At 39.0% G+C, this 26,448-nt stretch overlaps 1 protein-coding gene across 1 annotated transcript; it reads left to right on the top strand.

The window, feature by feature from the left end:
* The first annotated feature begins 3,308 nt into the window (after positions 1 to 3,308).
* tecpr1b (tectonin beta-propeller repeat containing 1b) lies at positions 3,309 to 26,017 on the top strand. The gene is made up of 25 exons (XM_065263363.1): positions 3,309 to 3,433; positions 3,941 to 4,173; positions 5,294 to 5,479; positions 5,685 to 5,807; positions 6,999 to 7,121; positions 7,582 to 7,756; positions 7,989 to 8,104; positions 8,187 to 8,288; positions 9,807 to 9,937; positions 10,054 to 10,499; positions 11,985 to 12,088; positions 12,812 to 12,967; positions 18,239 to 18,388; positions 18,476 to 18,633; positions 18,957 to 19,084; positions 19,252 to 19,345; positions 19,420 to 19,516; positions 23,024 to 23,103; positions 23,188 to 23,244; positions 23,322 to 23,496; positions 23,573 to 23,708; positions 24,340 to 24,432; positions 24,749 to 24,855; positions 24,942 to 25,061; positions 25,220 to 26,017. Exons 2-25 carry the CDS (start codon positions 3,946 to 3,948, stop codon positions 25,337 to 25,339), a joined length of 3,405 nt encoding a protein of 1,134 aa, XP_065119435.1. The 5' UTR covers positions 3,309 to 3,433; positions 3,941 to 3,945; the 3' UTR covers positions 25,340 to 26,017.
* Positions 26,018 to 26,448: the final 431 nt, after the last annotated feature.

Genomic DNA, 26,448 nt, shown 5'->3' with positions numbered 1-26,448 from the left:
GACATTGGCTCTATCATTAAAAAATATTTAAGTTAGATGACTCATTTTTTTACACAAGCAACTCTCTGCTACAAATGAACACTTAAAGTTTGTTTGTGGGACCTACCGTTATAATAATTAGTTACATTTATATAGCGCTTTTCCAGTGCTCAAAGCGCTTTACATATGAATGGGGGAATCTCCTCAACCACCACCAATGTGCAGCATCCACCTGGATGATGCGACGGCAGCCATATTGCGCCAGAACCAAACAAGAGAAAACGCTTCTAAAACCTGTTGCATTCCGTTGCACACCGTTTCCAGGAAACATGTCGTTCAACCCGGAAACCGTAGCAAAACGTGTGTCAGAAATGTCAGCCCAATCAGCGGCAAGATGTATAAAACCACGCGATAGTAAAGAGACAGCTCTCTCAATGGGTTCAAGTTGGAATGTTGTCTTTCATTTTGGACAGCAAGGTCAGTGATTGTAACATCGAGGGTATTTTACAGTATTAAACACACATTTATAACGATTTCATCAGGCTTTAGAAACATTTAAAAAAGAACACAAAGAATGCCCTCTCAGCTACCGTAGTTGCAACTCTTGCGTCATCACAACAGGGTGTTCAATGCATCACCGTTTCTGTTTAATAAACGTTGTGCAACGTTTTGTCGGGGCTGAACGCAGCCCAGCTTATTAGTGGAGAGGATACAGAGTGATATAGCCCAGTGGTTTTCAAACTGGGGGCCGGGGCCCCCAGGGGGGCCGCGAGATGGTGCCAGGGGGGCCCCAGTTTTATGACATTTTATGAAATACATTAATTTATCATGAATTAATTAAACCTAAAAAATAAGGCTACTAACCAAAAGCACTACTTTTTTGTATAATTTTATGTTTTTTTTTTTTTTTCATTAAAATGTTGAGTTTTAGAACAGTTTTTTGTCACAAATTTTCTTTGGGGGGCCGCGAAGGAATGCACCGTACACAAGGGGGGCCGCATGCTGAAAAAGTTTGGGAACCACTGATATAGCCAATTAGTATGAGGGATGATTAGTAGGCCAATGGGCAAGTTTGGCCAGGATGCCGGGGCACACCCCTACTCTTTTTCGAAGGACATCCTGGGATTTTTAATGACCACAGAGAGTCAGGACCTCGGTTTAACGTCTCATCCGAAGGACGGGATATCGTACAATTACACCGAAAGTCACAGGAGTGCAAATGTTACAACTTACCCAATAGGATGCATTTATTGTAACTAACAGAGGGTTTGATGTAACACCCACCAGAAAAATTTGCACAAATCATTCAAGAAAATTTGGTCTATATAATAAAGGTGGATACTGTTTATATATTTTCCTATAATCCACACATTCATCTATCCATGATCCTTCATCTAAACCATCCTTGTTTTAAGCATCAATGTGTTTTGAGTGGTCAGATCAACCAAGATGTTACTACCAGGTGTAAACAGGGTTGACAAAAAGCGATGTCTGCGTTTTTTGTGAGATTCACAGTGATCAAAGCAATAGGCAAAATCAGTTAAGTTTAAACACTCTCTTTAATCTAATCATGTGCTGCTTTCATTCAATGCTCACATATTCAGCAACACTCACATTATATGAAACACAGAAGACCAACTGATCCTAAAGGGATAGTTCACCTATCATTTTCTCAAAAGAAGATATTTTAATAGATGACTTCCATGACTTCCATAGTAGGAAATCAAAGATTATGGAAGTATTGTAATAAATGATGAAGATGATATTTTAATAAACGATGGATGCCGTTAACGGTACCCATTGAATTCCATTGTATTTGTTTTTCCTTCTATGGAAGTCAATGGTTACAATCAGCTGTGTGCTTATCATCATTTATTAAAACATCGTCTTTTGTGTTCATCAGAAAAAAATTAATTCATACAGGCTTAGAGCATGTTTAATTGGTCCAGATGTTCTGCATCAATACTGTAACTGTCAAAGAGCCCAATTTTGACTACTCATCAGTTCACAGTGGAATTTGATATCGACCACATTTAAAAGAATAATGTGAACGGCATAAAAAAACCGGATATGAGTTATAATTCCGTTTTGAGGATTAAGGCTTGCAGTGTGAACGAAGTCTTTGAGGGAGTGCAAGCCAATATCGTAGCTAGTAATTTATCGCCACCTATTGGTTTAGCGATGTAACATCAGCCTGCAGACACACAAGGGTCACTGAACGAAATGCTTTTAAATCATTATTGTTAGCATGCAAATTATTCAAGTGACCGAAATGATTTGGTATTCATCACTAATTCTCAAATGCTCAGAAGCACAACTGGTTTACTACCGCACATGCTGCTATTATTGTTCTTTAATTTTACTTTCCAGACGGTTGGGATGCTGATCTTTATTAAGCACAGGGGTATTAAATATAACCTTAATAACAATAAATGTCACTCAGCGGCCTCATAGTGCAGCATGCAGGGCATCTGATTGTCATAACATGTGAATTATTTACCTGAATGGCATCACGTGAATGTACTTAGTTATACGGGCTGTTTCTCAATCCGAAGGCTGCAGCCTCTGGAGGTCGCATGGCTCCATACGTCATCAAGCCTAGTTTATTTAAGTTATCTGAGCATTACATTCGCAAGTCATAAGCATATTACAACAATTTATGTTTAACTAAATAACAGTCAAGTTTAAAATTGTTAATATTCTGGAATAAGACAGTCTTGATGACGTATGCAGCCTGCGAACGCGACCTCTGAAGGCTGCAGTTTTCGGACTGAGAAGCGGCCTTGGTAACGCGACTAGGATGGTGAAAGCACTACTAACGACTATTAACGACGAAAGAAAAACAGCTGATGCCCTGTATATTTAAGCACTAAAGCCATAATTCAACATATATGGGTGTAACGTAATTACTACAGCTTTATTATAGAAATACAGAGTTGCGAGGTGATATAAAAGAATAATTATTAAGTGTGAATAATTTATAACAGCGATAATATTGTTATTTAACATTGCTAACATGCACAAATAAATAAATAAAAACATTCGTAAAACTGCATTTCTGCATCTGAAAAAAAATACTGTAAGTTATTCTGAGATTTTAAGACTCACTAGCATAAAGTAAGTCAAGTTAACAAGTTAATTATAAAACTTAATACTCGTGTATCACCCTTAAGTTTCAATCATTTAAAGCGTAATGAATAATAAATCACGTAAACTAAGATTTCTGTCCGACGGAAAAACATACGAGAGCACAAAGTTTGTCCAATCAGAAGCTTGGATCACTGCACTTCCGTGAGCACTGACCAATCAGAGCGCAAAAACCCCGAACTTCCTGCTTTGAGTCTCCGAGTCCTGCGACGCTGACTGAATAATGTTGACAATAATAATAAACGCTTGAGTGATGTTTATAATGTCCGAAATATATGAAGACTACAAACACAAGACAATATAGACGGTGAGTTTTTATTATACGTGATTTACGTGCAGCACATTTCAGCAGAATCTGTGTTGGAATGTATATTCGTTATGTTTTTGACCATCATAGTTTTTTATTTAATTTACATGACCCAAAACAATGCGCACAAATAATTTGCAATATTTTTTTGTGTTTGTTATTTTTTTATTTTGTTTAAATGAATTGGAGGATAATGCAGCAGCAATAAAAAGTGTTAACGTTATTGAGACTGGTGCAGGTGGACCATCGAGGTGTCCAATTACACTCAACCGTTTCATCTCCCACTTTACAAAAATGCTGTTTAAAATGCTTTTGAGTCATAACATATCAGTTAACCTCATATAAGGTTACAGGGAATTTAGATTATTAGCAAACTTAATTTAATCGTGAATTTTTAATATTGATCTATTTTATTTGCCTATATATTGCATTACTATGTACTGCATAAGTATATACAATGTACAGTGCATGTAATTATATTGTAGCTATATTGTGTATATTTCACAGGGCCCATGATGGCCGTGTCTCTGCTGTGGGCAGTGGATGTGTACGGCCGCGTCTTCAGTGTGTCTGCCGCCAGAGGGCGCTGGACACGCGCTGCGGATCTGCTGCTCGAGCTGAAGCGCGTGACGGCCTCTCAGCAGTGTTGCTGGGGTGTTGGATGCGATCATCTGCTTTATCTCAATGTCTGTCCCACTGATGTACCTATACGCCACCAGGAAGAGACCTATGAAAACCAGGTGTGTTTCAAATGTCTTTATATGCAATAGTGAAAAAATAAATGGCAAAGTAAAATATTTAGTAAATAACACATCAATAAATAAAGGAAAAATTAACAGTTAATGTGTTATTATTAAATAACATAACAATATTATTAATATTAAATAAGTAAAATAACATTCACAAAGCAGTGCAACTAAATAAACTTATTTAAAGTCCCCATGAGTTAAAAATAGAGTTTTTAGTGTAAATATGTTAACCTTAAAGGGGACATTTCCCAAGACTTTTTAAAGATGTAAAATAAATCTTTGGAGAACATATGTGAAGTTCGAGCTCGAAATACCACATAGATAATTTATCATAGCATGTTAAAATTGCCACTTTGTAGGTTTGAGTAAAAATTTGCTTTTTATTTTTATTATAAGATCCCCTTCTGACATCACAAGGGGAGCCAAATTTCAATGACCTATTTTTTCACATGCTTGCAGAGAATGGTTTACCAAAACTAAGTTACTGTGTTGATCTTTTTCACATTTTCTAGGTTGATAGAAGCAATGGGGACCCAATTATAGCACTTAAACATGGAAAAGTCAGATTTGTATGATTTTATGTTCCCTTTAAGGATATTTATAAACTAGTGCGCTCCAAAACTTAAGATATAAGCATTTAAAACACTTTAAATGTGAATAAAATAATTAATTTTAAAGTAGTTTATTCATAATAACAATATGAATAAACTACTTTTATGACGTCATTTTTGAATCTTCGGGTTATTGTCAGATTCCAGGCTGTAGGGTAAACTAAATGCTTTTGACTATTTTAAAAGGGGGAGGAGCCACCCAATATGCCCCACCCTAAATTCTGTTTCAGTGGAAATAAAAACTGCATGTTGTGTTCACTTGTGTCATCTTTGACTAATATTCAAGTTTGTTTGGTGATCTGAAACGTTAAAGTGTTACAAATATGCAAAAAAAAAGAAATCTGGACGGGGTCCAACACTTTTTCACACCACTGTAGTAAATACAACAAGAATTAGGATAATATTAATTTGTAAAGTATAATGACAGACACAAGGACATTGCAGATGACATATTTCTTAGTGTCCTGTTGAGCATCGTTTTGTCTCTATCTGTTATACAGAGATGGAACCCAGTTGATGGTTTCACAGACACACTTCTACCGACAGACCGCTGGTCGTGGACAGATGAGTCCGGCTTGAATCAACAGCCTCTTCACAGCTTTCTGTTACCTTCGGCTAACTGGGAGTGGGAGGGTGATTGGTACGTGGATGATGAAAGCTGTGGAAGAGAATCCACAAAGACGGGGGTGAGTGACGCAATCGCCAGATTCAGCCCATCCCAAACTTAAACCACAATTTTAGTCCACCTTTAGTGAACTCAACCCATCTTATATTTAAACTAAATTAATCTCAAACTCAACCCTTATCACACTTGCAAATGCAAAAATTATCATTAAACTCAAATCATTTCAAAAGGACTTGTGTAATCTTAGTTTAATTTGGTTAATTTAGGGTTGGGAGTATGCAGTGGATTTCCCTGCCACCTTCACTAAAGAAAAGAAGTGGAACTCGTGTGTCCGTCGCCGGCGATGGCTTCGCTATAGGAGATATAAAGAACTGGGATCATGGGCCAAGGTAGTAACATGACTAAACACCAGCCAGTTTGTTGATTTTTAAAACGAAAAAATGTACTCTCACCTAAAGGATTATTAGGAACACCACACTAATACTGTGTTTGACCCCCCTTCGCCTTCAAAACTGCCATAATTGTATCTGGCATTGATTCAACAAGGTGCTGAAAGCATTCTTTAGAAATGTTGACCCATATTGATAGGATAGCATCTTGTAAGTTGATGGAGATTTGTGGGATGCACATCCAGGGCACGAAGCTCCCGTTCCACCACATCCCAAAGATGCTCTATTGGGTTGACATCTGGTGACTGTGGGGGCCATTTTAGTACAGAGAACTCATTGTCATGTTCAAGAAACCAATTTGAAATGATTTTGTGACATGGTGCATTATCCTGCTTGAAGTAGCCATCAGAGGATGAGTACATGGGGGTCATAAAGGGATGGACATGGTCAGAAACAATGCTCAGGTAGGCCATGGCATTTAAACAATGCACAATTGGCACTAAGGGGCCTAAAGTGTGCCAACAAAACATCCCCCACACCATTACACCACCACCACTACCACCACCAGCCTGCACAGTTGTAACAAGGCATGATGGATCCATGTTCTCATTCTGTTTACTCCAAATTCTGACTCTACCATCTGAATGTCTCATAAGAAATCGAGACTCATCAGACCAGGCAACATTTTTCCAGTCTTCTACTATCCAATTTTGGTGAGCTTGTGCAAATTGTAGCCTCTTTTTCCTATTTGTAGTGGAGATGAGTGGTACTCGGTGGGGTTTTCTGTTGTTGTAGCCCATCCGCATCAAGGTTGTGCGTGTTGTTGTTTCACAAATGCTTTGCTGCATACCTCTGTTGTAACAAGTGGTTATTTCAGTCAAAGTTGCCCTTTTTATCAGCTTGAATCAGTCGGCCCATTCTCCTCTGACCTCTAGCATCAACAAGACATTTTCGCCCACAGGACTGCCACATACTGGATGTTTTTCCCTTTTCACACCATTCTTTGTAAACCCTTGAAATGGTTGTGCGTAAAAATCCCAGTAACTGAGCAGATTAATTGGATTAATGAGAAATTGAACAGGTGTTCCTAATGATCCTTTAGGTGAATGTATGTGTTTAATAGTTTTGTAAAACAACCAAGGATTTTTCTTAAAGCATGTGATTTAGTGTTTCATCTTCTTTTTTGTGCAGGTGCCTGTGGACAAAGCCAGACCTCCTCCAGAGCCATTCACTGACATTAGCTGTGGAGGATGGGGCATGAGTGACAGTCCTGAGAAGCACATTTACCTGTGGGCTGTGTCCCAGCAAGGAAAGGTACCGTAAGACATTTCTTCATCCGAATCTGTTAATATTGGTGTTTCAGACATCTGTGATAGTAATTGATTTTCATTTTACAGTTTAGATAAACAAACAAATTTTATTTGGTTTGCATCTCCTTTAGGCTACAAATACAAGGTGCATCCCAATTCAGGGTCTGGATCCTTCTAAGGCTGCAGCCTCTGAAGTTAGAAGGAGCATTCGAATTGGGTCACCCTTGGCCTTCAAATACGGCCTTCGAAGGACGCAGCCCCTGAATTGGGATGCACCCAAAGATGCAGTATAGATTTCTCACCACTAGAGGTCAGCGTTGTCCTCTTATGTGTTCCACTCCTGCTGCCTTATATCACTTGCTCACAGGAATGCGTGTGCCCACCCTAGAGGTTAATTTAAACGCTCGCCGAATGTTTTTGTGTTGTATGTTATGTATTGAGAAAGCGTGCGTCTGTCTTCACAGGTTTGGTTCCGTACAGGTATCAGGCAGCAGAACCCAGAGGGAACCAGCTGGGAGTCTGTCCATGTGCCTAGAGAGGTGACTCAGGTTAGCGCAGGCCCAAAAGACCTGATGTGGGCCGTGCTCTGGGACGGACAACTGTTGGTCAGAACAGGCATCAGCAGAGACTGCCCAAAAGGTCTGACGCTAAGATTTATTGCTGGACTTTAAATTCACACATACTGTATGCATACAGTACATGTTTGGAATGACTTGTTATTTATGGTGAAATCATCATGGTCACGGCAATGTCATACAGTGGCCACGGAAATGATTTGGATGCCTAAGTCACATTTAAACATGTGATATGATTTTCTCAGATCTAACTTTACTTTTTTGAGACTTGAGATGGTCTGAACTATAAATGAGAGGTTTTGATATTCTCAGGGTGGTCAATTGGGAGGTGGTGGAGTCTCCGAATCAGAAAGGAGTTGCTCATATCGCAGTTGGTCTCAGTGTGGTTTGGGCCATTACTAAGGACAACAAAGTAGGATGATTTTCAATGATATATTTAAATGATACATGTTGTATACTTATATTATGTGTAAGTATATTTTTCTATGTGATAGGTTTGGTTCAGGAGAGGGGTGAATTCACACAATCCCACTGGCTCTGGCTGGATTAGTATTGGTGGAGAGATGGTGATGCTAAGTGTTGGGCCCAATGACCAAGTAAGAATAAACACTGCAGTATGGGATATATCAGTGTACTCCTATTTACTGTCATTCAAACTATACAAAAATATTTAACATGCTTTCTTTGCACAGCACTTCCTCAACAAGGTGATTGATTTATTATTTCACAAATGATGCAGAATAAGATACGCACCAAAGTCCAATACTTAGGGTTAATGTTTAGTTTTTTTTCAAATCCATAATAACCCAAAATATGAACAACAGTGAGGCTTGCTTCATGAAACACCACTAACCTAGTGATAAACTAGTTTAGTGCATTCACACCATGCTTGGTGATATCATATCTCATCTCTTAATAATCATTTTCTCCTGTGTGGACAACTCTAGCGGGCTTAGTACTTGCCCTTGGGGGACACCCATCCGTTGTAGGCGGGGAAAGACGCAGATCTGATGACACTTGCGTTCTCACATGTAACTTTGGGGATTAACCAACATTAGATCCTCAGATCCACAGACTAATATATTCATTCGGCACGACAGGCCGACTGTATTCACTGTCTATGTTTATATGCATAAATGCCCACCATCCAATCACCTTCTCCAGCTTACACTTGCCCCTCCTCTTGCACAGTCAGGACAGGCATGAACTGTAAGGTCTGGCGGCGTCAAATTGCCATGGGTGTTGACTTTTAGAGTCTCAGTGTGGAGTTTGCAAGCGATGCAGACTTTTTTCTCTCTTCTTTCTCTCTCTCTCTCTGAAATTTGACCCGAAGACTGCCTGGCTCTTCCTGTCGCCCACTGCCTACCCCAGCCATATATATACACCTCCATTCCCCTCTCCCACACACAGCCATATGGGAGTATATCTAATTTGAGTTTGGCTTGTGCCCCATCATTCCATACCTCACATTTCAGTTCTGACCGCCGGGGTTGTTTGCATGTGTGTTAAACTCAGCTGCATTGCTAGTATTTTATCATCTTCCTCAATTTTGCTTAATCAGAAACATTATTCTGTACATGAGAATTATACTTTCGAAAAAGTCTTTTTAAAAATTTAAAATAAAAATGTCAAAATAAAGGGAATTTTACTACAAAGGAACACAAATAACTTTAGGAAATAAAATTAAAAATAAATCTGTGTTATATAATATTTTTGTCTCTTCAGTGTAGTCACCACTAGTAATACAGTGAACTAGTAATACAATCCTAGTTTCTTTTTTGAAAACACCCATAAAACTGTGTTTAAAAAGTGTTTAAGAACATAAAATAAGACTTTGATGCTATTTTAACCCACAATAAATCTTGCCATGGTGCTTGAGGTTTATCTGATGTTAATATATATATATATATATATATATATATATATATATGTGTGTGTGTTTATGTATATATGTGTATATATATATATATATATATATATATATATATATATATATATATATATATATATATATATATATATATATATATATATATATATATATATATATATATTAAATAATATAATAATAAAATAAACATATGCATTGTAGAATTGATGTTGTTATAATGCAGGTATGGGGGGTTGGCAGCGATGACCGGATGGTGTATTTTCGTCATGGCGTGACTGCCACAGAGGTCATTGGCAGGTCGTGGGTCACCGTCTCTGCCCAGCTGGACTGCAGTGCAACCACAAATCATTCCAGGTTGTTGAAACAAATTTGCATTGAAGTTTTCTTATGTTTTTTCCACAACAACGTCATATGTGTCCAGTAGATGGCGTCCTGGTTCTGAAAACCTCTCTGTTTCACATCACCCTCAGTGTCTGCACACCTACTGATGCTGCTGTCTTCAGTAGTGAAGTCACGACTCCTTCCCAGGGTTCTGTTCTGGGCTGTGATGACACCGACATTTCAAAGGCATGCCTCCCAAAGATCACGAGCGACAGCTTTATCTCTTCTCTGGTGTCTGATAGTCCTGTTGCCCATCCCAATGTACCTGAGGGAAATCAAGTGATGAGTGAAGGGCCCGATTCGTCTATCATGACCCCGACACTTCCGTGCAGCCAATCAGATGGCGGCGATACACCGTGGAGTAATGTCGAGTTGGAAGAGATGAAAGGCTCGGCTCCCAACACTGTAGCCACGTATCCCTTAGAGCTGGAGCAGCGGGCGGTGGATCAAGAGGAAGTGCCGCCCTGGGCCTGTGTCGCCGGTGGAGGATGTGACATAGACTTCAGCCTACCTATCCGCTGGCTGAACACCACAGGTGCAGCACTGTTGAAGTTTAATTTATACTTCTGCATCGACTGTAAGCTCTAGCCTGATGTGCACCTCCCCAAAAGTGTAACACCTAGTCAATGATATTCAAGCGCTGTGATTGGTCCGCTAGAAAAAATCCATGTACGCATTTCTGCATGCCAAAGTACGTCAGTACGTCTGACTTAGTAAACAGTGCTATCTGTGCCTGAATATGTTATGAATTTTTAGGAAATCATATCTATTCACTTCAGACCCAAAGGTACCAGGGCTGTAATCACCTAATGTTGAAATTAGTGATCAACAAAAATGAGTTTTGCAAAGTTTACACCATTTTCTCTAATCCTAAATATGTTGTTATCATCATCATACAAGGTGCCAGTAGTTATTTATTGTTTTTTAACTTGAAACCTCACAGCTAGGGCTGTCATAATGATTAAATAATCGTCCCATCGGGATTGATTGAACTTATCGCGATAATTTCAGATCACCGCAATGATTGTACATCTCTCTAAAAAACACAAGGGGGAGCTGCAGCGCCTTTATAAATGAGTACCGTAATTATATTTAATGTAAATAATCACAACAATGTGTGAAAATGATTTCATAAACAAACAAAAAAATGTATCAGAATTAAATGAAAACGTCACAATTTATTAGACAATTAACCGTCAGCCGAATTTCATAACCGTGACAGCCCTACTCACAGCACAACAGTATTTGAATTCAAAGCTTTCTGAGATGAAAATAAAATAGGGAATTATGGCAGTTTTTACTCAGCCTTAGACAAAAGTCACATTTATAAAAAAAAAGCATATTTCTTGATTTAGAGATCTAAAATATATACTGTGAAAACTATTCTTTGAACTTTTTAAGGGGACTTATCATAAAAAATCTGACTTTTTCCATGTTTAAGTGCTATAATTGGGTCCACAGTGCTTCTATCAACCTAGAGAATGTGAAAACATCAACCCAGTAACTAAAATTTGGAAACCATTTTCTGCAAGCATGTGAAAAAAGAGCTCATTGAAATCTGGCTCCCCTTGTGATGTCAGAAGGGGAACTTATTATAATAATACCGCCCCTTAATCTGCACTATCCAACCACAGCACTGCTATTTAGTGCAAATAGAAAGAGACAGCGCAATTGAGTTTCAATTTCAAAAAACCAACATCATGGCGATCAGTGTTTGCACTTCATCCGCTCATTTGCATTTAAAAGGACACACCCAAAACGGCACATTTTTGCTCGCACCTACAAAGTGGCAATTTTAACATGTTATAATAAATTATCTATATGGTATTATGAGCTAGAACGTTATATACGCACTCTGGGGACACCAAAGATTTATTTGACATTTTTAAAAAAGTCTTGTGAAATGTCATTCTTAATGTATTAATCACAGGAACAGTGCTGTTTCTTGAGAATGGTTATTTAAGTAAAGTAGAGATAGAGATATTTGTTTCTTCATCATCTTTTTCTCTCTGTTTTTCAGATGCAAGACCGATCTCTCCATCCATCAGCCCTGCTCTCAATACTACAAACACACAAACACAGACTGAGAAAACTCAACATGAAAAAGACTCGACCATAGAGAAGGTAGGCAGGGGCTATTTACACTAAGTAAAAATAGTCTTTGATACTATTTACACTGTGACGATATCAGCTTTTTCTTAGTGATGTGCTATCTACAGTAGGTGAAAATAAGTTTTAATTAATAAATAAAACGAATTGAGGACGGTTGTTGATGCCCTATGTCTTGTTAGAGGCAAAGAGGATTAAACTAAACTAAAAAATCAAATTATTACATTTGTAATAAGTGAAAATAGTAATTTGATGCTATTGTATCTATACTTTATATTGGCAGACACTATCTTCACCACGGTCGTTTTGTAGATTAATAGGATGCAATAGCTAATAATTCAGGTTTTCACTTGCCCTGCCAAAATTTTCATGGGCCCCACCAAAAAAGACTTAATTTTTATTGTAAATAAATCAATTAAAAGTATTATGTCGCAATATGTCAATTTAAACCAGCGATATCACATTAAAATCCATTTCCACAAGCCACACGCTCTACTGTCTGCTCCACTGAATCATCTTTTTTCAATTTTAGTTGCCCAATTAGACATTCATGGGTGGAGCTAGTGTAAATAGCATTTGCCAACAAGTGACACTATTAAATGTGCTGTTTGTGAACAGATGGAGGTCAGTGGGCAGTAGATACAGTACTATGATGTTGTGTCATGATGTGTGTGTGTGTGTGTGTGTGTGTGTGTGTGTGTGTGTGTGTGTGTGTGTGTGTGTGTGTGTGTGTTTCAGTGTGTACGTGTAACCAGAGGTTGTATGTATTGGTGGAGGGATTGGTCTCCTTATCAATGGGAAGATGTCAGTGTGATGCTGGAACAGGTGAGGGGTGATGGAGCTCAGACAGATCACATCCTTTACCTCTACTACACTGAAAACCAGCAGAAGAAGGTAAAACACACACACACACACACACACACACACATTCTGGTTTCCATGTTTTGTGGGGACATTTCATAGACGTAATGCATTTTATACCATACAAACTGTATATTCTATTCCCCTTACCTGCCCCATTCCCTAACCCCAACCATCACAAAAACCTTTCTTGTACCTTAGATTTTCAATAAACATCATCTTGTTTGATTTATAAGCTTGTTTCCTCCCCACAAGGTCACAAAAACACTGGTATTCCTATCTTTGTGGGGACAATTGGTCCCCACAACGTGATAATTACCAGGTACACACACACACACACACACACACACACACACACACACACACACACACACACACACACACACACACACACACACACACACACACACACACACACACACACACACACACACACACACAGACTAAAAACATGCATTTACCTTAGATGAGCTCATAGTATAGCACTGGATTTCCCAAACTACAGCAATTCATTAAATATAGCTGCAAGCAGCGATGGCAGTCCTCGCACATTTTTATTGCTATACGGTGCCTCCCAGAAAACAATGCATGGTGGGCAAGTGCATCAAGTGGGTAAATATCAGTGGACTATTTTAGGTCATTACTGTCCCATTTGGGGACTGTATGTAAAAGTCACCCCACATTTTAGATGAATGGGGTGCTAGTGAGCCACCAAAGAGACTCGCCTTTGTCTGACCTTTTTGTCCACACATAACAGCCAACAAATTTGATGTGTGTGCCAATATAATCATGCCAAGAGCCTTAAATATACCTGAAATAAAAGTAAACTTTGATGCAATGCCATTTTACCATCTACAATGTCTCTACAGCATTTCCATTACTTTTGGGGACAATCGCATGTTAAGTGGCCCTTAGTGCCAAAAAGTGTTAAAAATAAATAAATAAATAATCCTAAGGAAAACAAAAGGGTTTCGCACCTATCGGTGCAGGACATTCTGGCCTGCTCTTCCGTGCTCGGGCCCTAATTATACAACCCCAAAACAGAAAAAGTTGGGACACTGTAGAAATTGTGAGTAAAAAAGGAATGGAATAATTTACAAATCTCATAAACTTATATTTTATTCACAGTAGAATATAAATAACATATCAAATGTTGAATGTGAGATATTTTGAAATGTCATGCCAAATATTGGCTCATTTTGGATTTCATGAGAGCTACACATTCCAAAAAAAGTTGGGACAGGTAGCAATAAGAGGCCAGAAAATGTTAATGTACATATAAGGAAAAGATTAAGGACTAATTTGCAACTTATTAGGTCAATTGGCAACATGATTGGGTATAAAAAGAGCCTGTCAGAGTGGCAAGTGTCTGTCAGAAGTCAAGATTGGCAGAGAATCACCAATTCCCGCAATGCTGCGGTGAAAAATAGTTTTCTGAGTTTCTCAGAGAAAAATTGCAAAGAGTTTGAAGTTATTATCATCTACAGTGCCTAATATCATCCAAAGATTCAGAGAATCTGGAACAATCTCTGTGCGTAAGGGTCAAGGCCGGAAAACCATACTGGATGCCTGTGATCTTCGGGCTCTTAGATGGCACTGCATCACATACAGGAATGCTACTGTAATGGAAATCATAACATGGGCTCAGGAATACTTCCAGAAAACATTGTCAGTGAACACAATCCACCGTGTCATTCGCCGTTGCCAGCTAAAACTCTATAGGTCAAAAAAGAAGCCATATCTAAACATGACCCAGAAGCGCAGGTGTTTTCTCTGGGCCAAGGCTCATTTAAAAAGGACTTTGGCAAAGTGAAAAACTGTTCTGTGGTCCAACGAATCAAAATTTGAAGGTCTTTTTGGAAAACTGGGACGCCATTTCATCCAGACTAAAGAGGACAATGACATCCCAAGTTGTTATTAGCGCTCATTTCAGAAACCTGCATCTCTGATGGATTGGGGTTGCATGAGTGCGTGTGGCATGGGCAGCTTACACATCTGGAAAGGCATCATCAATGCTGAAAGGTTTATCCAAGTTCTAGATACATATGATCCCATTCAGACGTTGTCTCTTTCAGGGAAGACCTTGCATTTTCCAACATGACAATGCCAGACCACATACTGCATCAATTACAACGTCAAGACTGCGTAGAAGAAGGATCTGAGTACTGAAATGGCCAACCTGCAGTCCAGATCTTTCACCCACAGAAAACATTCGGCGCATCATAAAGAGGAAGATACGACAAAGAAGACCTCAGACAGTTGAGCAACTAGAAGCCTGTTTTAGACAAGAATGGGACAACATTCCCATTCCTAAACATTGGTCCTCCTCCAGCTGTTCCTTATATGTACATTTAAATTTTCCGGCCTCTTATTGCTACCTGTCCCAACTTTTTTTGGAATGTGTAGCTCTCATGAGATCCAAAATGTGCCAATATTTGGCATGACATTTCATAATATCTGACTTTCTACATTTGATATGTTATCTATATTCTATTGTGAATAAAAAATAAGTTTATGAGATTTGTAAATTATTCCATTCCTTTTTTACTCACAATTTCTACAGTGTCCCAACTTTTTCTGATTTGGGGTTGTAAATAAATCATGAAATGTAAAAGATTATTTTGTTAAAATCTAAATAAAACATACATTTTATTTGTAAAATCTGCGACCATTACACAACACATATACAATATATCAGAAAATTGAGAGCTCATGAAAAATGGACAGATAAGTTTTATTATGTACTGAACAATAAAAGATAATAATCAGATCAAGGTCCAATAATAATAACAGGTAATAATGGTACTATATGTTAAATACTACTGATAAAGACTTTTTTAAGATGTAAAATACCTCTTGGTGTCCCCAAAGTACATATGTGAAGTTTTAGCTCAAAATATCATATAGATAATTTATAATAACATGTATAAATTGCCACTTTGTAGGTGTGAGTAAAAATGTTTTGGGTATGTCCTTTAAAATGAAACGAGCTGATTTCCGCATTAAATGGCAGTGTCGTGGTTGGATAGTGCAGATTAAGGGGGGGGGGGTATTATCCCCTTCTGACATCACAAGGGGAGCCAAATTTCAATGAGCTATTTTTTCACATGCTTGCAGTGAATGATTAACCAAAACTAAGTTACTGGGTTGATCTTTTTCACATTTTCTACATTGATAGAAGCACCCAATTATAGCACTTTAAAGACAGATTTTCGTGATACGTTCCTTTTAAAACGAATGAAAACTAAAAGTCTTTGCTAATGCTATTACATTGCTGAAATATTTACCTAAAATCTTAGGTGGTACTTGAAGGAAATAATTTAGGTCAATGTGGTTCAGCTGATTAAAAAGTTAAAAAACCCCAAACACAGATTTCTATATGACTTTTGAGAGCTTTTAATAAAACCTGTTTTTGCTCTACAAAACATACTTCTCATTCAACCCAGATCATTTACTGAAACTAAAAACAGGCCAATCAGAAACCGAAAGGGTAATGATGTCACAACCGTAGTTATCCTGTTGTGAACTTTCCGTAAACATTTCTCAATGTTAAATAACTAATTCAGGGCAGGACTAAACCTTAATTTTCAATATTCCGCTTTATTTTTCAAAATGTTCAGCATGTTTCAGATTCTGCAAGGTGTATTTAAATGCCTTAACTGGTTTTTCACAGTTGTGTTCATGTGCGCATCTCTCCTTTTTGTGTGACATCACAACCTGTGAGAAACCTTACCTTCCAAATCCAGTGTAAATGCAGTTTTGTGTATAAACGTTACTCTGGCCATTGTCTTTACATAGGCCTATATGCACACACATTCTTTTATGAGTGTCATTCGCACCAATTAAAGAAATATTTTGTTTATTTTAACTCATTCCCCGCTAGCCGATCAACATTTTTTGTGATTTTCACAAAAGTTTCACTAAATGCCTTCCAGGAAAATTGTATCAAATGAAAGAACAGACCCTCTGCTTTCAAACAAACAAACAAAAGGGAAAAAACGTTTCATCCTATCTATGTATCTTTTTTTCTCTGCTTATAAACTCTTAAATATGGGTATTTTTCTTCAAAAATAAATATTATTTAGCAAAAAGCTGAAATAATTACATTTTTATGAAGGAATTTTGTTAGAGATCAGATTCAGAACGATTAATAAAAAAAAATTTGCTTCAGTTTTTTAATAAATTGAGTCCATCTAGTGGATAATTGCGGTATTACAGATAACCATAAAAACTCATCAAGAAAACACGTTTTTTTCATGCATGTTTTTTTTATTTCTTAATTGACGAAATAACTCGTCAATGGCGGGGAAAGAGTTAAAAGCTAAAATTGTCTTTTTACCCAAATCCTCCAAGGGTTCAATAATTTACCTTCTCATTGTCATGCTAATGCTGCGTTTACACCACCCACGTTTCAGGCGTCAAAATCGCGTCTAGTTTGCCGCTTGAGCAGTTTGAATGCATTCGCGCGTGTAGAGCGAAGTAGATGCGCGGAAAACGCAAGCATTTGACGCGCTTCAAAGGCAAAATCCGCTTCTTGTGGGAGCGGCAAGTGCTATGCGGGTGTCTGTTTGCAAGATGGCTGATGTTGATTGTGCATTTATCATGAGAAAGTTACCGGTTTGTATTTAGTCACCTTACCATAGGGGGAAAATAAACGGCGCGGGCCGATAAACATCACGTGACTCAAAAGTGAAATGTGTATTACAACTTACCAGGTTGCCCAATGTCCTCACTGACACTCTTCCAAGCGAGGTCCTTTTTATTCCTGTCTCCTCTATAGAAATAAGAACTTGTGTCGTATAGCTCCAGGTGACTGCTTACGGACAATATCAAGCGCTGGTTGAATGAGTGACTCCGGGCGGGGCTGCCACCTCAGCAGCAAGCAGGCTCCTGATTGGTTAACGCGGCACGAAATTACGCCAAAGTTCAAATCTTTCAACTCGGGCGTCAGCCGCAAATTCGCATGAGCCGCAAAATGCACAAAAAGCACCATTCGCACGTACAGCGCACAATGCTTAATTTGCGCGAACTAGACGCACGAATGAGGTGGAAATGCGTCTTCCGCGCCGCGCCAAACGCCTCATCCACGCCGCGGGACCTCCAGATGCGCATCAACGCGTCTTTACATTGACTTAACATTGAAATGACTCGCGCTTCACGCCTCTACCGTAGTTGGTGTAAACGCAGCATAACAGCTCACAATGAATTCAGTTTATTACACAGTTTGCCGGGGCATTGTAACCTGCAGTCAGTTCCTACTAGACTAAATCAATAAAGCAGAAGTTCTTATATTTTGTCTTTCAGTATTTGCACGCTTCGATAAAGGAGGTGACTGCACTGGTGCCTGTGTTTAGAGACTCTCTCTACACTATGGCTGTGTACACACCAGAACGCACCCGACAGAGACGACCCATTTTACTGGCAACTCGCTTTCTACAGGACTTCAGTACTTGGGTAAAAGTCATCCGAAAATGATGATGGCATTTTAACTTTTTTTTATAATCTACGACGATGATTTCTGGATGTGTTAAATCACTGCAGTTGTCTCTGCTGAACGAGTCGTGCTGCGAGTCCAGAGGTCTTGAAGATCGTATATCTAAACAGGCCATGTGGGCTGTGACATCTAAAGGTGATATCATGGTCCATGAACCGTCACCGTGTCTGGAGGCCGCAGCGCAGTATTTACCATGCGATCAAATGTAAGAACGGCATCATCATCGTCACACTTTACTTCAGCCCTGCTCCAAAACCTTGTGAGCTTCCTTACTGTATGCTGTTTAAGTGTTTGTTTCTGAAGTGCACTTATCTATCTACCGCAGGTAATGTAGGTGAGCTGATCTTTTAATATAAGACACCGTTACTTTTAAATATTTAGGCTTGCATGACTGTCCGAAGCAATTTGGTTCACAGCTTGTCATTCTAATGTTGTATCACTATTGTTACGTTGATCTGCTTGGCATGCATCGTGAGCGTCTGTGTTTCTGTGTTTGTGCTGTACGTGTGCGCCTGCTGTTGGGTTCAGGTTCTGGCGTCAGGTCCCGGGTCACCTGTTCTGTGTGGAGTCTAACAGTCTGGGTGTGGTGTGGGGCGTCGGTCACGATCACACTGCGTGGGTTTACACGGGGGGCTGCAGGGGAGACTCGACTCAGGGTAAAACTGTTGATAACTGCACCGCTCCTACTAATCTGCATGCTTCAGCTAGTCCTGGTCCTGACAAGCCAGCATTTAAAAACTAAAAAAAAATTCTACTTTGAGATCAGTCAGCACACTTTCCAGCAATCATGCTGTTTCTAATGTTTAAGTTGTCATAATTCCAGGAGACGAAAATGTTAAGCAGACAATAACTGACATCAGGAACGTCTACATCTTTGAGAACCAGCGGTGGAATCCCATGACAGGATACACGGATAAGTAAGTGTCCATGAACTCCTTAATGACCTTTTAATGATGTCTCATAATCGTGCTGTCTCCTCTCTCTTTCACAGGGGTCTTCCGACAGATCGCTACATGTGGAGTGATACTTCAGGTCTCAAAGAGTGCACCAAAGAAAACACCAAGCCTCCGACACCACAGTGGACATGGGTAAACCTTTCAGTTGTGAAAGTTTCACCTTATAGCAAAATATTGATTCTCACTTCTTTTTCAAGCCCTCGGGAAGTCTTGTAGCCATCAAAACAGAATTCAGTTAATATGAAGCCACAGATGTGTGGGTATCTGTAGCTCAATCGGTAAAGCATTGCATTGGGTTCGTTTTTAAGAGGTGCATACTCTGATAAAATGCATGGATGAAATGCACAGTTTAATGCGCTTTGGACAAAAGTGTATCCCAGACAACAGACGACTGCAGATCTGGCCCATACACACGTACAGAAAAGATTCGGCGATCGCCGAACACAGCACAAAAGCAACAAAATGTCTCATTTTTCTGCGATCCTACATAATTTGTCATTTTACGTAACTTCCGGTAAACTCCGCTAAGAATAAATAACCACAAAATCCTTTTTGAGTGCTGATAACAAGCAAAATAAACAACAACCAGATTACTTTACTTCATATTTCATAGCTAAAGCTTATAAAAAACAACACTGAGCTTACGTTGCTGTTTAAAATGTGTAATATAACGTATACAATGTTAAACCAGCTGCCCTTACATTGCGGTGATCCATGATTGCCGTCTCCCCTTGTCTTTAGGAAACCAAAACATTTGTTATTTTTGACGAGATATTTGTTCCAGAGTTCATTTTAACCACCAGTCAGACCATTAAACAAACAAAGTCCCATCCAGACGTGTAACGGTGACACACATGTCTATAGGCTAAACCGCCTTTTTATTGTACACTACATTCGATCGGAGTTCACCCCCTAGTGGCAGTCGCAATGTATAAAAAAACTTATGAAACTTATGTGTCGTAGTTATGTCAGAGTTTTTATAAAAATAAACAACAAGTTATAAAATTACTTGTTATAGAAATTGTTACATTTTGATGTATATACATACATAACTCTTTCCCCGCCGTTGACGAGATATCTCGTCAATTAGGAGAAAACGCTTCCCCGCCAATGACGAGATTTTCCGTCTTTCCGCAATACCGCTATTATCCACCAGGTGGCGCCCTTCCGCAACTTTTTAAAACCGGAAGTATTGCCCTATGGCAAGTTGCTGCATGTCCGTGTCTGTTTTAAAGATCGCTCTGAATGGGATCTCTATGAAAAGTCCGTCACAAAAATGGAATTATTTTTGCTTTTTGCTCAAAATATGGTGTTTTTGCAGAAACCTACCCATATTCAAAAGCTGATTACAAAAGAACCACTAAAGGTAGGATGAAACGGTTTTTTTTGTTTGAAAGCAGAGGGTCTGTTCTTTCATTTGGTATATTGTATGTTTATTTATTTAAAGAAGAACATTTTCTGGAAGGCATTAAACTTTGGTGAAAATCATGAAAAACGCTGGCGCTGGCTGGCAACTTTTTTTAAAAACGCTGGCGGTGAAAGAGATAAAAGAAGCATATGATGCATACAGTATATTCTTCATATCAGTATATCGTGTACACAGGTTCGGGCACCGGTAAGGACCCTAGCTCACTTCACATTGGGACAATGTTCACTTATTTTTCTGTCACGTGGCTGCTTAAGCGCGTTGTAATCACTCACAGCTGTTACTCATCAACAACCGGCAAAACCAACATCTCTCTGACTTAATTTTAAAAACAGTACATTGTGAAAAATGCTGTCATTATTCTCTTACATATCTGTGCATAAAATTGGAGGCATATAATTACATTTTAAATGTAATAAATATATTTACAATTTTAAATAAATATTATTATTTTAAATATTGAGTAGATTGTGGTCCCTTACTGTGTAGCAATGTGTGTTTATATTTACAACGTTTGTCTTTATAAAAGTTCTGTAACATTTCATAAAGTTTATTGAGTTGGATCACGTGACGTTCGGTTGGCGAGCTTCAGTAAAGGTCACGTGATTTCCGGTTAGGGAACATAGGGAACATCGATGCTCACTGGGTTTTGCGTTGCATTGTGGGAATTTTTAGGGAACGAACGTTCCAGTGCACTGAACGGATTTTGCGATTGAGACAGCCCTTAAAATGGCCGACTCCCTGATCAGTGCCCTGACTACTGAACAAGGGAGCTGATTGAGACACACGCTTTGTGTGTCAACATAGGAGAGAAGCTCATTTAAGCGCAAGAGCATTCAATCTACGAATATATTTATACTTAATAATTGACTTTTTTTTAAGGATTTAAGTGTTACTGATAAAGTTAAATAAAAAAGAATTCATAATTTTTACCTTGCACACATTTATTTTCTGCGTCAGACAGAATTACAGCACGCACAGAGATGATAAAGGTATGGACTTATCTCACTCTGGGGGATACGGTGAATAAGCTAAATTCCCAAAATGTGGGCGTGTTACTTTAAAGGGTACCGTCCCCGTGAAAGCTTTTGTACCTTTTATTCTTAGAGGTGTAGGGCCCAAAATTTACTTAAGCCCAGGGGCCCCCAACGGGTAAGTCCTGGAAACGTGCTATCCAAATAAACTTGCCTTGCCTTGCATACAGTGTTTTGATTTGAACACACTGAATTACATCACTTCCAGTCGACATTTCACATGTGGTGTAGTCGCACAAGTTTATTTTTTCAATGCACCAAAAAGCGCAAATTGGATCCGCAGATGGTTGGCACACATCGCAGCCCCTTTTCGACTCTACTTCCGGTTTATCGGCCGTCATTTGTCATGTATAGTGGAAAGGCGGCTTTAAAGTAACCATGCTTATTTTAAATCAGACAAAGATGATCGGCGGGCTGGATAAAGATGATTGGAGGGCAGCATTTGGCCTCCGGGCCGCCAGTTGACTATCCTACTCAGAATGAATCAAAATGATCTTGGGTTTTAGACACGCAGTCCCCCTGTGCCTATTGAGACCCCCATCAAACCGCAAATGACATGTTAACAGGCCTATTATTCCACATGTTACATCAAAATAGTTCACCCGTCGGCATACATGCGGTACGTTTGGCAAACATCACCATATTATCTGTATATATTTCTAAAGTTTTTAATTGTAAGTTATAATGCATTGTTTTCATAAGGATATATGTGAATGAATAAAAATCTGTTCAGGGCACCTGCCGTCTTAAATAAATGCCAAAACCGAAGCAATATCATAATGCCTTACAGTTTATTGTTTTGTAGTCCTTGTAAGTTGTTGGGAGACAAAAGACCATGTGCGCATGCCACCACGTTTCAGCGTGCAAGGACCGAACTCCTTTCTCCTTTTAGGCTATGCACTTGAACGGTCACATACATGTCAAAATGTCTATCATCAAAAATGTATGTAAACAAAGATGGTTATATAACTGAACACACAGTTTAGGGGAAATTAATGATGTCATTTTGTTCGCAAAAATCACCAAAAAAAGTCGCAAAATCCTGGTGAGGATCATAACATTTTTGTCTTTGGGGTCTTTAAAGGTCTTCTCATTACCTTGTATTAAAAAAATAATATTATATAGTAACGTTATTGTACAGTGGAAAACTAGTCAGTTGTGTGTTGTCTATATTTACAGATTTCTGATTGGACAGTAGATTACGGTGTCCCTGGAGGTTCAGACAAAGAAGGCTGGCAGTATTCTGCAGAGTTCACTTTGTATGTTATCTCTCTGTATGATCATATTAAAGTCACCTATGACCTAAACTGAGAGCTACATGTCTTTATGTCTTCATCATACAGGACCTTTCACGGTTATAAGACAATGAAGGATTTCGTGCGACGCAGACGATGGGTGAGGTCAGTTCAAATGCCACACCCCAATGCCGAGCGTAGTAAAACGGGAAGTGATGTAAAACAGCTGTGGTTTTTCACAGGAAGTGTCAGATCAATCTCACCGGACCTTGGCAGAAGGTTCCACCCATCCGGCTGACAGACATCACCATCCTGCCGTGTCTGGCTCAGTGCAGTCTAGAGCAGGTTCCTCTGTGGGCCATCAGCGAGAAAGGAGACGTGTTGTGTCGCCTGGGAGTCACGGCCGACAACCCTGCCGTGAGCATTAAACTTACGTGCTTTGAAAAGTGCATTGCATGTGTGACGTCCTCTAACCAAAACTGTGAAACCGCAGGGCGACTCATGGCTTCATGTGGGGACGGACCAGCCGTTTAAGTCCATTTGCATAGGAGGTGGTCACCAGGTGTGGGCTATTGCCAGGGACGGTGCCATCTTCTACCGGGGCTCTGTCTCTGCCCACAACCCAGCCGGTGAGACCACAGAATCCTGATCATGGAAAGTCTGACCATTTCAACAAGGGCAGGACTAAAACACTGCTGGATTTAAAGTTGTTTTCGAGCTCTATACTATATTAAAGGGGACAAATCGGACTTTTTTCATGTTTAAGTGCAATAATTGGGTCACCAGCACATCTATGAACCTAGAAAATGTTAAAAAGATCAACACAGTAACTTAGTTTTGGTTAACCATTCTCTGCAAGCATGTAAAAAATAGGTTATTGAAATTTGGCTCCCTTTGTGATGTCATAAATAATACCGCCCCTTAATCTGCACTATCCAACCACAGCACTGCCAATAAGTGCACAGAGAGAGAAAATATTTGACAGCACAATTGAGTTTCAATTTCAACAAACCACTATTATGGTGATCAGTGTTTGCATTTCATCAGCTCATTTGCATTTTAAAGGACACACCCAAAAACGGCACATTTTTGCTCACACCTGCAAAGTGTCAATTTTAACATGTTTTAATAAATTATCTTTGAGGTATTTTGAGCTAAAACTTCGCATACATCTTAAAAAAGTCTTGTGAAATGTCCCATTAATTGAAATTGAGTTGTATACATGTGGGTAAATGTTATTATTCTTTTTTTTTAATGCAGGCGAGTGCTGGTACCACATCCCCTGTCCTCCGAGACAAACGCTCAAACAGGTGTCGGTGGGCCGCACCTCGGTTTGTGCTGTGGATGAAAACAGTGAGACGGTTTTTGACTTGAAAAGAGACGGTTTTTGACTTAGAAATCATGAATCAACAAAAACTTTCATACAAAAAATTTATTTTAAATGTATGCAAAAACGTAGACCACACGTGCGCAGTTGCGCACGTGTGGTCTACGTTTTTGCATACATTTAAAATAAATTTTTTGTATGAAAGTTTTTGTTGATTCATGATTCCGAACGCACATTTCATGAACAAATTTGTGCGTATGCTTGCTTACTGAATGAGACCCAATATTTGCAAATAGGCTTTTGACACAGACTTTAATTGTAAATCCGATTGTGTTTGTACAGATAATCTGTGGTACAGACAGGGTTTGACACCCAGCTATCCTCAGGGCTCTGCGTGGGAACTCATCTCCAGTAATGTGTGTAAAGTGTCTGTTGGACAACTGGATCAGGTCTGAAAGATTTCACATTGATGCACAAAAACAGACATTAATTAGTTAATGTGGGATGTAAGGTATAAATGATTTTATTTGTCCAGGTTTGGATCATCGCCGATAAAGTGCCAGGTTTTCCATCGGAAAGTTCAGGAACTGTGTGCCACAGACTGGGAGTGAAGCCCATGTACGCTAAAGGCCTGAGCTGGGACTTTGGCATCGGGGTGAGTCCTTCAATTTCCTTGTACCCACTCGACCATCTTTAAAGTAACACTCGAGGAAGTCTATACAACCTGGACAAAACTACATTTTTTTCAATGCTTTGTAAAACTTTATAATTGTGAAGTGGGGTGTCGTGACTTTCTCCAATGCACTGATTCAGGGCGGATGGGAGCACGTGTCAGTGAGAGGAAACTCCACAGAGGCTCAGCGGGTGACTCCACGCAGTCCACATCCCAGCCGGACACAGAGTCAGGTGAATGGGAACATCATGAGCTGCTAGACAACCCTCCATCAGCCCATTTTCTCCATGTCTGCCCCCCAGTGTCCTTTAACCACATGTGACTTGTTTAATTGTTGAATGCACACGACCTTTTTGAATCTGAATGCTGGGCATCTTTTGATTTCTGTATGTTTAGATCTCATTATTTTATTGTTTTGAACAGGTCACATTTTTCTAGTGTGGTGTCATACTGTATTTCTGTCATCTGTATGGGTCTCATTCACTAATAATTGCATATGTTTTCCACACAATTGAAATATTTCCACCTAAAGGGGCGGTCACTATAGAATTTCAGCATGCAAATATTTTTTAGACATTACAGCGAATATGGGCAGGGAGCGGTGAACGCCCCATTAAGCATAAAGAACTGTCATTATATGCATCTTCCTTTACATGGGTAGAAGAAATGAAAAATATACAAATATATTTAATTAATATATAAAATTATAATAAATAAAATATTAAATTAAGAGTTTTGATTTTAATCATCATTTCTAGATGTTTTGTGACCATTTTAGTCCAGTTTCTGTCCAGAAAACCTTGGGAGGGACATAAAGTAAAAGCATTAGTATTTTGTTGTTGAGAAAAAAAAATTCCCCATTTAAATGTTCTGTAATTAAATCCAAATAAAAACAAATTTTTATTTAACAAATTGCCAGAAAAGTTGTCGGTAGTTGACAGAATAAAACAAAAATATCATTTTACTTAAGACGGTTTCATCGGACGCACGTCTGGATCTGAACCTTACTTCTGGTTTTGTTGTTTTAATGGTCTGACTAGTTGCTAAACTGATCTCTTGAACAAATGCCTCGTCGAAAATAACAAATGTTTTGGTTTCCTAGGTAATCTTTGTGGTTTTTTTTGGTTGTTATATAAATAAGTCCTTTGTTGTTATTTATTCTTAGCGGAGTTTACCTGAAGTTACGTGCGGACCGCGACAGCCGCTTGTTTTTGTTGTTACTGCTGAAACCATAGATATGTATAAAGGCTAGATGGCTTACCGGCGCTGAGAGCCAATGGGACCCGACGACGTCACACGGCGGCCATCTTAGGACAGGACCGCTCGTCCAGTTATAACATTAAAGTCTATTGTGCATGTAGTGCTGAAA

This window comes from Paramisgurnus dabryanus, chromosome 3 (assembly GCF_030506205.2).
Source record: "Paramisgurnus dabryanus chromosome 3, PD_genome_1.1, whole genome shotgun sequence".
NCBI lineage: Eukaryota > Metazoa > Chordata > Actinopteri > Cypriniformes > Cobitidae > Paramisgurnus > Paramisgurnus dabryanus.
The sequence above is the reverse complement of the archived record's forward strand: the minus strand, read 5'-3'. Positions and strand labels throughout refer to the sequence as shown.

Excerpts from the sequence above, each read along its gene's own strand:
- tecpr1b (XM_065263363.1), top strand. The coding sequence starts at position 3,946 with ATGATGGCCGTGTCTCTGCTGTGGGCAGTGGATGTGTACGGCCGCGTC. Across the intron at positions 7,757-7,988 it reads CAGCAGAGACTGCCCAAAAG|GTTTTGATATTCTCAGGGTG; the intron begins GTCTGACGCTAA and ends TATAAATGAGAG. Across the intron at positions 12,968-18,238 it reads CTGAAAACCAGCAGAAGAAG|TATTTGCACGCTTCGATAAA; the intron begins GTAAAACACACA and ends TTTGTCTTTCAG.